The 15163-nt window shown below is 46.7% G+C and overlaps 1 protein-coding gene across 1 annotated transcript; it reads right to left on the bottom strand.

Moving 5' to 3' along the window:
* Positions 1-13411: 13411 nt before the first annotated feature.
* Positions 13412-14485, bottom strand: LOC123153312 (quinone-oxidoreductase QR2). The gene is made up of 2 exons (XM_044572497.1): positions 14226-14485; positions 13412-14137 (listed from the first exon to the last, which is right to left on the bottom strand). The coding sequence occupies exons 1-2, from the start codon at positions 14246-14248 to the stop codon at positions 13546-13548; spliced, it is 615 nt and encodes a 204-aa protein (XP_044428432.1). The 5' UTR covers positions 14249-14485; the 3' UTR covers positions 13412-13545.
* Between the last annotated feature and the right edge of the window lie 678 nt (positions 14486-15163).

The raw sequence follows: 15163 nt of genomic DNA, 5'->3' as shown, positions 1-15163 counted from the left end.
CTCTCCTCAAGAGGGTTGTGAGATTTTGCGAGAAATCCATGAAGGGGATTGTGGTCACCACCCCGGTTCAAAGTCTTTGGTGGCTAAAGCTTTTCGCCATGGTTTCTATTGGTTAACACCTCATGCTGATGCTGAGGATTTAGTTAAACGATGTGACGGTTGTCAAAAATTTGCACACCGTGCTCATATTCCGGCTCAGGAGTTGAGGATGATTCCAATAACGTGGCCGTTTGCGACTTGGGGGCTTGATATGGTTCGACCCTTTAAGCGCTCCAAGGACAAAAAGACCCACTTATTAGTGGCAGTTGACAAATTCACCAAATGGGTGGACGCAGAGCCAGTCAGTAAGTGTGATGCGGCCATGGCGGTTCAATTCATCAAAAAGGTGATATTCCGGTTTGGCTTTCCACACAGTATTATAACTGATAATGGTACTAATCTGTCAAAGGGAGAGATGGAGGAATTTTGCCGACGTGAGCACATCCGGCTTGATATAGTATCGGTGGCCCACCCCCAATCTAATGGTCAAGCGGAGAGGGCAAACCAAGAAATTTTGAGAGGTATTAAACCCCGGCTTATGGTTCCTTTGAAGCGGACACCGGGTTGCTGGGTGGAGGAATTACCTTTTGTGTTATGGAGCATCAACACCACACTCAACAGGTCTACGGGTTACACGCCTTTCTTCATGGTTTATGGAGCGGAGGCAGTTCTTCCTAGTGACATCTGTCACGACTCGCCCCGTGTGGCAGCTTATGTTGAAGTTGATAATGAGAAGGCACGTCAGGATTCCCTAGACCTATTAGATGAGGAGCGTGATCTTGCAGCAGCACGTTTGGCGATTTATCAACAAGATCTCTGACGTTATCACAGCCGCCGGGTTAAGACAGAACTTTTCAAGAGGGCGATCTGGTGCTCCGCCTCATCCAGGATCAGACTGATATGCACAAATTATCCCCACCTTGGGAAGGACCTTTTGTGGTCAGCAAGAATCTACACAACGGGTCATACTATCTCATTGATGTTCGAGAGCACAAAGACTCACGTAAATCGGAGGAGGAGACCAAGCGCCCGTGGAATATAGCTCTTCTTCGGCTTTACTATACTTGAGCCACAGGCTCTTCATATGTACATATTTATGACAATGTATATATTATATAATAAACCGGAGCCTCGAATAAAGCGGGGTCTCTGTTCTTTTTACATCATGTGTGAGCTTACAAGAGTTTCTACTGACAAAGCGGAGTTTTGTTAAACCGGTCTCTGCGGCCGCACGGATATAAAGAAAATCACTAGGGGGCTTGGTCATATCTGAACCATAGCTACACCTCTTAATCGGTTTGAAACCACAAAGGGATATCACTAGGGGGCTTGGTTGTTGTCACACCATAGCTACACCTCTTGATCGGTTTAACACCACAAAGTGATATCACTAGGGGGCTTGGTTGTTATCACACCATAGCTACACCTCTTGGTAGGCGTTAAGCCAAAAGGAAATTATGTGGAGCCAAAGAGAGTCTGTTGCATTAAGCACAGCTCAAACATAGGTATCCACCGAGCACAGCTCACATATTACCTGGGGGCTCTTTGCTTCTCAAAGAACAATGAGTTTCGAACCCTTGTAATAGGCTATCAAGCCAGGCTTGGAAGCCAGGTGTATTCACCTAAAACCCTAGGTTATCCTGCCTCTTTAAGTAAGTCACTCCGTCCAGGTAAACCTGGTACGACCCATCGAACGTTTGACAAGTCAATCCCATGGACCCTGAACTTGTCAAAGTTAAATTGGTGATTGGTTAGAGATTGAGGTCCATCTTAAAAAGGCTTTGCAAAATGGTTTAACTCAGCGGCCTGGCAGCCCATGAAAAGCCTCGATTTAGGGCCTGGCATCCCATGAAAAGCCTTGCATATTTCTGTTGTTTTTGTTGTTTTTATGATAAGGGATTTATAAACATTTTTCTGACAAACCGGTGTTCATTACAAACCGGCATGACTTTCAGCACTTCGTTGTTAGTACATGATCAGATTCTAAACTGGTAGCGAATTGCTTCGGACTGGTCTTGACTAGATGTCACCAACCTTATATGAACAAATCAACGACTTTTTAGCCCAATATGATTTCTACATGACCCGGCAAGAGGGCCAGGAGTTATTAACACTCCGGATTGATGTTTTTACCTCTACCATACAAGTAGTTGGTCAGCCAACGAGGTATGTCACATATATTACTTATTTTATCAGATTACTACAAACTTTGGTTATCCATCCAAGTTGTGTATGGCTTTTGGGCATCATAACCCATCTAGTGGTAAACCACTAGGATGCTTTTTAGTTTTCATATGCAGGAACATAAAGGATTATGCATACATGAATTCCAAAAGTGGAGCAAGTTTTCACAATGTCAAAGCACCACAAAACATGCTCGATGGCATGACAAATAAAGGGGTTTTTGCTATCCTATTACAAGAAGCTTCAAAACGGCTCCAATTGAATAATTGTTTCTAAGCAGTGACACACAATAGCTGGTAAACCAGCTGCCGGTTTAAGATGCTTCGTCTGGACGGCTTGACGGTTGAGGATCATTTGGTGCAATCACTTCTTCTTCATCCCTCCCCAGACGCTGGAAATCAACCGTTGACCAATCGATTCTGGTTAAAGCTTGAAACACAGCTTCTTCATGGATAAGGCTGGAGGGGTTAATGTCAGGAGCGTAAGTATGCTTACGGATTGGAGGCACAAGTGCTTCGACTTCATGGATTTCGGCAGGCTGTCTCTTCCCTTCAGTGTCGTAAGCCGGCTGGAAATGAGATAAGTCTGTGTCTTCTGCCAGTTTGCTGGCTATTGGCCGCATCTCCTTTGTTAGCCTTTGGAGATCATCATTGTCGAAGTTTGAACCGTCCTCCTTCACACCTGGATATCCTTTAATGATGACATCCGCTTCAAGATCCAGAATCCATGCTTTGGCCCGGATTAGTGCGGTCAGCGCTCCTGCTCTTGCGGCTGCCTTCTTCAGTTCAGTAATCCGGGCTGGTAGCATAGCCAGCTTCTCAAGGGTTTCTTTTATCAGTGTTGCTGCCGGTTTATTGTAGGCTGCAGTGCATATAGCACGCTAGGATCCATAGTAAAGCTATTCTATTAAGGTGTAAGCCACTTTAAGCTTCATCCGCATATCAGCGCCCAGATGAGTAATGCGGGTGCCTGTCATGGTTTAATATCAGCCAGACTGATAAACAATAAGATCTCATGAATTGGACAAACAGCATAAGGAGATACTTACCAAATACAGCGGACGCCATAGCGTTGATTTGCCGCTTCAAACCAGTTAGTTCATCTACAACTGGCTTCAAGGCTGCTTCGGCATCCTCAGCTCTTTTGGTTAAACCGGCCTTTTCGGCTTCCCAGTCAGCACGTTCCTTGTTAAAAGACTCCTTTAGCTTTTCCATAGCTGTCAGGGCTTTGGTCAGCTCCTCCTTGGCTTTCACAGCCTCTGCTTGTTGGGACTTCACGTTCTCTTGCAAATCAGCGGTTCGAGCATCTCTATTGCTTAGCTCGGCCTGTAACAGCGAACATATGTCAACAACAGGATATGTATTTTCTAAGTACTAAGCGTATAACAAGTTATGCACTTCGTACTTGGGGGCTAATACCTATTTGTTCTATTATCAATACATCTTTTATAAGTCTCCAGAACAATGCAAGCATTATCCTTGACACTTGGGGGCTAATGTACATCTGTTCAAAACGGACGCATGGATTCAAGACCCGGATTACCTCACAAAGCTAAACCGTCCTTTGGGGGCTACACTGAGGAAAGCTACTTAATTACATTGGTAAAGTATCAGTTTTGTTTTCAATAAGGACCTGACATTTTGAGGGTCAGCAGGAGAGGGTTAAAGTATTACAAAGTCCCGATTTAAGATCAACATCATAAAATGGCCCTTGGGGGCTACTTGGGATAGTGTTTCAACTTTGGAATCAAGAAGTAAAGGGAGATGTAAGTACCTCATATCGTTCCTTCACCAGGTTCACCAAACCGGCTTCATAGTCACGGTTTGAGTGCAGACGGTTTAAAAAACCGGAGTGAAGTTCTTCAGCACTGAGATGAGCATAGCTTGATAAGTCAGTGCTCTATTTACCCTTTTCCCTGGCAGCACGCTCTTATTTGGCATTATGTTGGGCCAAGATTACAGGATGGCCAGGAGAGTTGTGGCCCATGCCAGTAATGATAACATCATCTCCTCGGCCTTTAGTAGTTTTTGCGGGTGATGGAGTATCAGAACCTCTCACCGGATTAGCCTGGTTTGGAGCTGCCGGTTCAGTGTCAGGCACAGCAGGATCAGTTTCTGGTTGTTCATTAATATTCTGGTCTTGAAGGATCAAAGGTAGCTTCAGGATGAGGACCCTCCGGTTCACGAGTTTGGTCTGGTTCACCTATTTGCTCTTCTTCAAAAACCACCTGGTCTTTTGACGGATTGTTGACCCGAGCTTTCTTGCTGGGTTTGGCTTTGGCTCTGCAAACAAAATTAAAAGAGGTTTAGCATCTTATTCAAGATTTGCAACGCATTTGAAGAAAGGGTTTGAATGCTTACCCAGCTACAGTTTTAAGAGGAGGGAGTTGGGTTGCTGTTGACTTTCCAGAGGATGAGGGAGGTGTCACCTGATAATTTGAATCGGACGGATTAAGAGGTTGTCTGAAATAATCTGCCTTGGGATAAGAATTGTCAGAAGTGGGAGAGACCTCAGCTCGGCGCTTCCGAACCGGAGTATCAGGTAAACCAGCCGAAGTGACCTGCTGGCCACTGTGTCGGGTTGTCCGGCGAGCTTCATGCTACTGCATCTTCAAAATAAATGTTGGATCCAAGTAAGCAAGAGGATGAGAAAAGCTTACTTTCCAGACCGCTTGACGGGTTTTTTTGTGTTGGCATAGAGTCTGAACCAGAGGAAAGGGTAATTACCTGTACATCATCAGCCTGGCTACCTTCTACGTCCTCCTGATAAAGATCATTGTTAATGAGATGCATGAAAAGGGAGCCAAGGGAGTCAAGTTCTACCTCAACTTTCGGTTCCTCTACGTCTTCATCAAGTTCCATGTTGATACATTCGGCTGTTTTCCGCTTTGAGGTTCGCTTGACGGCTTTGGTTTTGGGATGGGATGGTTTGCCGCTTTATCTGCGGATTTCCGCTTCTAGAAGGGATCACCACCCTGTTCATACACAAACAGAAGACAACTTACAAGTTGAATAATTTAAAGATATCAAAGATAAAAAGGAAGCATAGTGCTTACAACAAGGGGTTTATTTTGAGTGTAGAAGGGGTTCAAGCCAGTTTGCCGATAGACTGATTCCGATTCATTCAAAATTTTCTTAACGCCTTCAGTGACCTCTTCATCGGTTAACTGAATGTTGATGTGGCGTTGGGGGTCTTCTAATTCACCGGTGTACTCGCACATTAAACCGGGGCGGCGACTTAGTGGTAAGATGCTCCAAGATATCCAGCAACGCACGAAATCAACGCCTGTTAAACCGTTGGCCATAAAGGCCCGGAGTTTGGCGAGTTGAGGGGCATATTTGGCCCGTTCCGCGGAACTTAAACGTTGCGGCAATGGATGAGTGTTAGAAAGCCGGTGCTCACGGTAGCCTGGAAGAGGGTTCTCATCTTTAGGAGAGGTATCTATGCAGTAGAACCAAGTCTGGTTCCATTCCTTGGGGTGACTGTGCAGTTTGGCATGAGGGAATTCAACTTCTTTCCGCTTTTGAACAGAGACACCACCAAGTTCAGTGTTGGGACCATTTACAAATTCTGTACGCCGGTTCAAATGAAAAAAGTCCCAGAATAGCTCAGCAGTTGGTTCTTCTTGTAAGTACGCTTCACAAAAGACTTGGAAGTTGCATAGATTGGACACCGAATTGGGTCCGATATCTTGAGGATGGAGTTGGAAACTGGCAAGCACATCTCGGAAAAACTTCGACCCGGATGGTTTGAAACCACGGCCTATGTGGTCGACAAAGACCACTACCTCACCCTGCCTCGGGGTAGGAGGATTCTCTGTTCCTAGAACTCGCCATCGAATTTCAATTTTCTTGGGAAAGGTACTGATATTGACCATTCCGTTCAACTGTTCTTCGGTGACCCAGGAAGGAGCCCAGTTGCAAGCGGAAAACTGTTTGGCCATTATGAATCGAAAAGATGGAAAATAAATGCTGGTTTACAAATCATTCATGGTGGTACGCAAGATGCAATGGAATAAAGATGTACAGATATATGAAATTGCGTAAATCGGAGACTGATACAATAATGAATGACAAGGTCATATCAAGGGTATACATGTGTTGTTAAACCAGACTGTTATAATGAATATAAAAGGGGTTTGCCGGTTTACCAGGGGACTAATGGTATGAGATAGATTGTTTTTACAAGGGTAAACCGCCTACATGGTAAAGAGGATACAGACCCAAGGTAAAATGACTAAGTAAGGAGAAACAGATTCCGCAAGAGGGCATGGAAGTTTCGGATCTACTGAAGACAGGAAAGCAAAAATATTTTGACCTAATAAGGGTTGGACCCACAGCAGTTCGTAATGCTTCAGATCGGTTTTTGTGTACAAAAGGATTGTTCTGATAGCGGAAAGGAAGCTATTTACGCGCAATATATCAAGCGTGAAGTTTTTAAATCCATACATGAGGAGGAACAGAGCCGTACTGGAGCCCCGATGAACTTTGATAAACTGTGAAGAACGAATGAACCTTCAACAGATCTACAAAGGGGGAAAGGGAAAGAACTCACAGAGGAGAAAGCAGCGGAGGATCACCGCGTTTCTCTGGTACGATCAGGTCGATGCAGCGGCCTTTGTCGAAGCAGAGGGGAAGCTCAGTGACGGCGGCGGCGCTCAGGGGCAGAGACGTCGCGAGGAGGAAGAAGAAGTGAAGGAGACGAAGGGGAAAAGGAGAAGGACCTATGGTCCTATTTATAAAGCGAATCGATAAAGTGACAAGTGCGGGAATCGAGGAGCTCAAAAATGGATAGTTAATAAAGGTGTCGCCTCGATGATTGGATATACATTAACGAAGGTAATCTTTGGCTTCAACGAAAAGATGACGTCAAGGCGGTTTATCATGATCCTGGAGTATGACGTCACGGCGGTTTACAAGATCAAGGTGAAGATGCAAAAGAGGAGTTTTTCTAAGTGTTGAAGATTTACATGAACAAGTTCAAACCAATCTGGGGCCTAATGTTGGGGATATTACTACTGGACATAAACCGGCCAGGAGCAGCCGGATTAACTTTATGAAGATTAGAAGCCCATGAAGACGTAAGAATGATGGCGCTTTATGAAGGCCCAAGGCCCAAAGGCGAGTTAAGGCATGTAGATGTAAACCGACCTTATTATGTAACTTGCATTGTAAGATAGGAAGTATAGAGACTGAATCGAACACGTTTATGATCCGGCTTCGGGACTCTGTAAACCGGCGGGCGTCAACCTATGTATATAAAGGGATGACCCGGCAGCGGTTTAGGGACAACACACAGCAACTCGAGGGCCAGCTAAAGCGGATTCGCTCCCTGGTCATCGAAACCCTAGCAATACCAATCACAACTAGACGTAGGCTTTTACCTTCATCGAAGGGGCCGAACTAGTATAAACTCCCCGTGTCCCCTTGTCCGGTTTAACCCCTCTAAACTAACCCGTTGCGATGGCTCCACGACTAAGTCCTTTCACGAGGACATCTGCCGTGGCAAACCCATGACACGCCACGAGCCTCAACATTCATCGGACCACATACATCTATATGTATGATTTCTAACAAATCTGTTGCTCTCTCCATAGTATCGGAGAACGACGTTTTAGTCATCTTGCCCATGAGGCACGGTTCGCAAGTACCAAGTGATTCATAATCAAGTGGTTCCAAAAGTCCATCAGTATGGAGTTTCTTCATGCGCTTTACACCGATATGACCTAAACAGCAGTGCCACAAATAAGTTGCACTATCATTATCAACTCTGCATCTTTTGGCTTCAACATTATGAATATGTGTATCACTACTACCGAGATTCATCAAAAATAGACCACTCTTCAAGGGTGCATGACCATAAAAGATATTACTCATATAAATAGAACAACCATTATTCTCTGATTTAAATGAATAACCGTCTCACATCAAACAAGATCCAGATATAATGTTCATGCTCAACGCTGGCACCAAATAACAATTATTTAGGTCTAATACTAATCCTGAAGGTAGACGTAGAGGTAGCGTGCCGACGGCGATCACATCGACTTTGGAACCGTTTCCCACGTGCATCGTCAGCTCGTCCTTGGCCAGTGTTCGCTTAATCCGTAGTCCCTGTTTCGAGTTGCAAATATTAGCAACAGAACTAGTATCAAATACCCAGGTGCTACTGCGAGCTCTGGTAAGGTACACATCAATAACATGTATATCACATATACCTTTGTTCACCTTGCCATCCTTCTTATCCGCCAAATACTTGGGGCAGTTCCGCTTCCAGTGACCAGTCTGCTTGCAGTAGAAGCACTCAGTCTCAGGCTTAGGTCCAGACTTGGGTTTCTTCTATTGAGCAGCAACTTGTTTGCTGTTCTTCTTGAAGTTCCCCTTCTTCTTCCCTTTGCCCTTTTTCTTGAAACTGGTGGTCTTATTGACCATCAACACTTGATGCTCCTTCTTGATTTCTACCTCCGCAGCCTTTAGCATTGCGAAGAGCTTGGGAATCGTCTTATCCATCCCTTGCATGTTATAGTTCATCACAAAGCTCTTGTAGCTTGGTGGCAGTGATTGAAGAATTCTGTCAATGACACTATCATCCGGAAGATTAACTCCCAGTTGAATCAAGTGATTGTTATACCCAGACATTTTGAGTATATGCTCACTGACAGAACTATTCTCCTCCATCTTGCAGCTGTAGAACTTATTGGAGACTTCATATCTCTCAATCCGGGCATTTGCTTGAAATATTAACTTCAACTCCTGGAACATCTCATATGCTCCATGATGTTCAAAACGTCGTTGAAGTCCCGGTTCTAAGCCGTAAAGCATGGCACACTGAACTATCGAGTAGTCATCAACTTTGCTTTGCCAGACGTTCTTAACATCGTCAGTTGCATCTGCAGCAGGCCTGGCACCCAGTTGTGCTTCCAGGACGTAATTCTTCTGTGCAGCAATGAGGATAATCCTCAAGTTATGGACCCAGTCCGTGTAATTGCTACCATTATCTTTCAACTTTGCTTTCTCAAGGAACGCATTAAAATTCAATGGAACAACAACACGGGCCATCTATCTACAATCAACATAGACAAGCAAGATACTATCAGGTACTAAGTTCATGATAAATTTAAATTCAATTAATCATATTACTTAAGAACTCCCACTTAGATAGACATCCCTCTAATCCTCTAAGTGATCACGTGATCCAAATCAACTAAACCATAACCGATCATCACGTGAAATGGAGTAGTTTTCAATGGTGAACATCACTATGTTGATCATATCTACTATATGATTCACGCTCGACCTTTCGGTCTCAGTGTTCCAAGGCCATATCTGCATATGCTAGGCTCGTCAAGTTTAACCTGAGTATTCTGCGTGTGCAAAACTGGCTTGCACCCGTTGTAGATGGACGTAGAGCTTATCACACCCAATCATCACGTGGTGTCTGGGCACGAAGAACTTTGGCAACGGTGCATACTCAGGGAGAACACTTTTATCTTGAAATTTAGTGAGAGATCATCTTATAATGCTACCGCCAAACAAAGCAAGATAAGATGCATAAAAGATAAACATCACATGCAATCAATATAAGTGATATGATATGGCCATCATCATCTTGTGCTTGTGATCTCCATCTCCAAAGCACCGTCATGATCACCATCATCACCGGCGCGACACCTTGATTTTCATCGTAGCATCATTGTCGTCTCGCCAATCTTATGCTTCTACGACTATCGCTACCGCTTAGTGATAAAGTAAAGCATTACAGGGCGATTGCATTGCATACAATAAAGCGACAACCATATGGATCCTGCCAGTTGCTGATAACTTGGTTACAAAACATGATCATATCATACAATAAAATTTAGCATCATGTCTTGACCATATCACATCACAACATGCCCTGCAAAAACAAGTTAGACGTCCTCTACTTTGTTGTTGCAAGTTTTACCTGGCTGCTACTGGGCTTAGCAAGAACCGTTCTTACCTACGCATCAAAACCACAACAATTGTTTGTCAAGTTGGTGCTGTTTTAACCTTCGCAAGGACCGAGCGTAGCCACACTCGATTCAACTAAAGTTGGAGCAACTGACACCCGCCAGCCACCTGTGTGCAAAGCACGTCGGCAGAATCAGTCTCGCGTAAGCGTACGTGTAATGTCGGTCCGAGCCGCTTCATCCAACAATACCGCCGAACCAAAGTATGACATGTTGATAAGCAGTATGACTTATATCGCCCACAACTCACGTGTGCTCTACTCGTGCATATGACATCTGCGCATAAAACCTGGCTCGGATGCCACTGTTGGGGAACGTAGTAATTTCAAAAAAGTTTCCTACGCACACGCAAGTTCATGGTGATGCATAGCAACGAGAGGGGAGAGTATTGTCCATGTACCCTTGTAGACCAAAAGGGGAAGCGTTAGCACAACGCGGTTGATGTAGTCGTACGTCTTCATGATCCGACCGATCATGTACCGAACGTACGGCACCTCTGAGTTCAGCACACGTTCAGCCCGATGACGTCCCTCGAACTCCGATCCAGCCGAGTGTTGAGGGAGAGTTTCGTCAGCACGATGGTGTGGTGACGATGATAATGTTCTACCAACGCAGGGCTTCGCCTAAGCACCGCTACAATATTATCGAGGTGGACTATGGTGGAGGGGGGCACCGCACACGACTAAAAGATCAAACGATCAATTGTTGTGTCTCTAGGGTGCCCCCTGCCCCCGTATATAAAGGAGCAAGGGGGGAGGTGCGGCCGGCCAGGAGGGGCGCGCCAGGAGGAGTCCTACTCCTACCGGGAGTAGGACTCCCTCCCTTTTCCTTGTTGGATTAGGAGAAGAGGGGAAAGAGGTGGAGGAGAAGAAGGAAGGGGGGGCGCCGCCCCTCTCCTTGTCCTATTCGGACTAGGGGGGAGGGGCGCGCGACCCTTGCCATGGCTGCCTCTCCTCTTCTCCACTAAGGCCCACTATGGCCCATTAACCCTCCGGGGGTTCCGGTAACCCCTCCGGTACTCCGGTACAATCCCGATTTCACCTAGAACACTTTCGATATCCAAATGTAGGCTTCCAATATATCAATCTTCATGTCTCGACCATTTCGAGACTCCTCGTCATGTCCGTGATCATATCCGGGACTCCGAACAACCTTCGGTACATCAAAACATATAAACTCATAATATAACTGTCATCGAAACGTTAAGCGTGCGGACCCTACGGGTTCGAGAACTATGTAGACATGACCGAGACACGTCTCCGGTCAATAACCAATAGCGGAACCTGGATGCTCATATTGGCTCCTACATATTCTACGAAGATCTTTATCGGTCAGACCGCATAACAACATACGTTGTTCCCTTTGTCATCGGTATGTTACTTGCCCGAGATTCGATCGTCGGTATCTCAATACCTAGTTCAATCTCGTTACCGGCAAGTCTCTTTACTCGTTCTGTAATACATCATCCGCCAACTAACTCATTAGTTGCAATGCTTGCAAGGCTTAAGTGATGCGTATTACCGAGAGGGCCCAGAGATACCTCTCCGACAATCGGAGTGACAAATCCTAATCTTGAAATACGCCAACCCAACAAGTACCTTCGGAGACACCTGTGGAGCACCTTTATAATCACCCAGTTACGTTGTGACGTTTGGTAGCACACAAAATATTTCTCTGGTAAACGGGAGTTGCATAATCTCATAGTTATAGGAACATATATAAGTCATGAAGAAAGCAATAGCAACATACTAAACGATCGAGTGCTAAGCTAACAGAATGGGTCAAGTCAATCACATCATTCTCCTAATGATGTGATCTCGTTAATCAAATGACAACTCATGTCAATGGCTAGGAAACATAACCATCTTTGATTAACGAGCTACTCAAGTAGAGGCATACTAGTGATAGTCTGTTTGTCTATGTATTCACACATGTATTATGTTTCCTGGTTAATACAATTCTAGCATGAATAATAAACATTTATCATGAGAATAAGGAAATAAATAATAACTTTGTTATTGCCTCTAGGGCATATTTCCTTCAAGAGCTACTGCAGCCCCGGCGAGCTGCTGCAGGCGGAGCTCGGGCACGAGTGGCACGGGGCCGGAGCTGCGGGGAGGGGCACGCTGCGCGGGTGGTGTGCGGTGCGCGGCCGGGACGAGAGCTGCTGCAAAGCCGGCGAGGCACATGCGACGGGGCGCGGGCACGGCGGTGCGGGAGCTGCGGGGCGGGGCGCGAGGCGAGGCTGCACGGCTGTTGGTTGGAAGCTCGTCGGATGCAGGTCAGATAGTCGTCGGATGCTAGTCAGACAATCATTGGATGCTGGCATCAAGCTGTGCACGGAGCCTCTTGACATGAAGCTGCTCGTGCTCTGCATGTGATGTCTACGCGGGGGGCGGCTGCTTGCATGCATGTGCTGGTGCGAGCGCGCAACCGGAGCACGGGCGTCGGCGGAGGCGACCTCGCAGGGGCGTGACCGAGTTGCGGGGCGGGCGCGTCGAACTGCGGGGCAGGGGTGGGGCGCGCGCGATGGGGCCGGCGAGCTGCGGACGGGAGCTCGCGGGCGAGGCGGCGGAGGTGAGCTCGGGGGTGCAGGGTGAGGTCGCGCGGGAGCTCGCCCACCAGATGTTTGACTGAATGCCGACACGGATATGCACAAAATGGGTCTGGCTTTTGTTGGGCGCACCGCCGACCCAAACGAAAAAGCGGACGCGGACAGGCGGACGGGCGACCCAAACGGACAAAAAACGGACAAAATCAGCGTCCGTTTGGGTCGCTCCATTGAAGTTGCTCCGAGGAATTGTGGAATTTGAACATCTAGCACACAATCGTTTTGACATGTGAATACCTAGGTGTTGCAGTATGTTTGTTGAGAGTGAAACAATCCGCTATGTGTTCTGGTATGTTTGGAAAAAGTGAAACAATCAGATATGTGTTGTGGTGCGTATCTTCATTGACTTCTCCCTTATGCTTGAGGTTGCATACTTTGTCACGGAGGACATTAACCAAGTGCGTTCCTCTTTTGCGTCAGACATGCAACGGGCGACCCAATCTGATTGTAATTCCCTTTTTTCGCTTTCATCTTATAAATAGCATTTGTTCTTCTTTTTATCCTAAAAATTTAAAGGTCAAGCCTGAATTAATAAGTCAAAGCCAGAGCTGATAGGTAAACAACTATTGGAGGGAGTATTATATTGTTTTATGATTTATTTTTTTGAATTTTGGAGTATTATATTGTTATTAAACAGAATTGTGTAAATCCTGCTCCACATATACATGACGAGTTCATCTTTGCACTGCATAGCATGCATTACGGTGTAGCAAACCAGATTTCAGACGGACTTGAGCTTCTTAGCGATGCCGGCGAAGTACCTCCCCTGGTGCTCCGCCAAAGCGAGCTCGGCGCCAGTGGGCACCCTGCTACCGTCGGCGCCGGCGAAGGTGCCGGCCCCGTACGCACTGCCACCCTTGACCTCGTCCATGATCAGCATGCCGGCGCCGTGCGTGCCCCCGACCGGCACGAACAGCATGCCGTGGTGCGCCAGCTGCGTGACGGCCGTGAGCGCGGTCGACTCCTGGCCGCCGCCCTGGGTGGCCGTCGCGAAGAAGACGCCCGCGGGCTTGCCGGCGAGGGCCTGCTCCTTCCAGAGGCCGCCGGTGGAGTCGAAGAAGGCCTTCATCTGCGCCGCCATCATGCCGAACCGCGTCGGGGTGCCGAACAGCACGCCGTCGGCCTCGGCCAGCTGGCCCGCCGTGATGACGGGGTGGTCCTGGCGCACCGGCGCCGCGTGCATCTTCGCCAGCACGCCCTCCGGCAGCGTCTCCGGCACCCGCCATATGGTGGCCTCCACGCCGGGGACGGAGTCGGCGCCCTTCTTTATCTCCTCCGCCAGCGTCGCGACGTGTCCCCAGGTCGAGTAGTACCTGCAGATAAATATACAGTGATCAGAATCAGTGAGCTAGCTAGCCGGAAGAAGAAGGGATGAACAAAGGCGGAGCATTGCTTGATTACACGATGTATATCTTGGTCGCCATTGCTGCAGATTTCTGCTAAGTTTCTTTCTACTAAAATTCCTGCCCTATCTTCTTGTCGCGGTGTGGCTTGTGAAGGAGAAGAGTGAGAGGCACCGGTATTTATATAGAAAGACCGTTGTATGCTAGCTGATTCAGTGGGAGCACTAGGATACACTAAACTGGTTCAGTGGTGCTAATGGCGTCCGCTATCTTGGAAAAGCCATGGCTGCTAAGCGATACTAGTAATTAAGAATGATTGAGTGTGGCAGGCCGGACAGTGCGCAATTTGTAATGAGGGAAAAGCAACAGGAATCCACGATAACGGGGTTAGGTGATGATGATGAGGGAAGCTGCTCTGCAAAGCGGAAAAGCCTAGGTTGTGCGAGGTCATTCAGGCTTTGGCAAATGCCAAGTTGCTTGAGGAAGGGATATTTTTTCTTCTGAATGAAACTTTGTTGTACGCTGATTATGAAAAATAAGACACCAGTTAGGTGATAGCTGGATGTTTATGAGCTCTGTCTATTTTGGGTCCCTTGCTCCTGCGTGAGCTCTGAGTTGCTCAGTTTGTTTTGAGCGTTGGTTTGATACTTTGCTGCTCTCTGTTTGCCGAGGATAATATGTGTCTGTCGGATTTTTGCCCCATAGCAGGTGTCTCGCAGGCGAGCTCTTGCGATGGGTTTTCCGGCGATGCGTGAACTCGCTCTTCCCTTTCCCGTCCCTTCAAATCTTTGAACTTGAATGATGTATTTCCGTTATTCAATTAATGAAAAAAAATTATGCCCGGTTCAAAAAATATTGTACATGATTACCCATAACTCTCCACTAGCGGCCGCCACTCCCTAACCAGCTAACCTGACCAAAAGAGCAATGCTTCGGTAGACCCCGTCTCACAAAGCGTATAAAGGAATCATTTCATAAATTATACGGTAGTCTATC

Source organism: Triticum aestivum, chromosome 7A, assembly GCF_018294505.1.
Source record: "Triticum aestivum cultivar Chinese Spring chromosome 7A, IWGSC CS RefSeq v2.1, whole genome shotgun sequence".
Classification (NCBI taxonomy): Eukaryota; Viridiplantae; Streptophyta; class Magnoliopsida; order Poales; family Poaceae; genus Triticum; species Triticum aestivum.
This window is presented reverse-complemented; position numbering and strand designations above follow the sequence as displayed.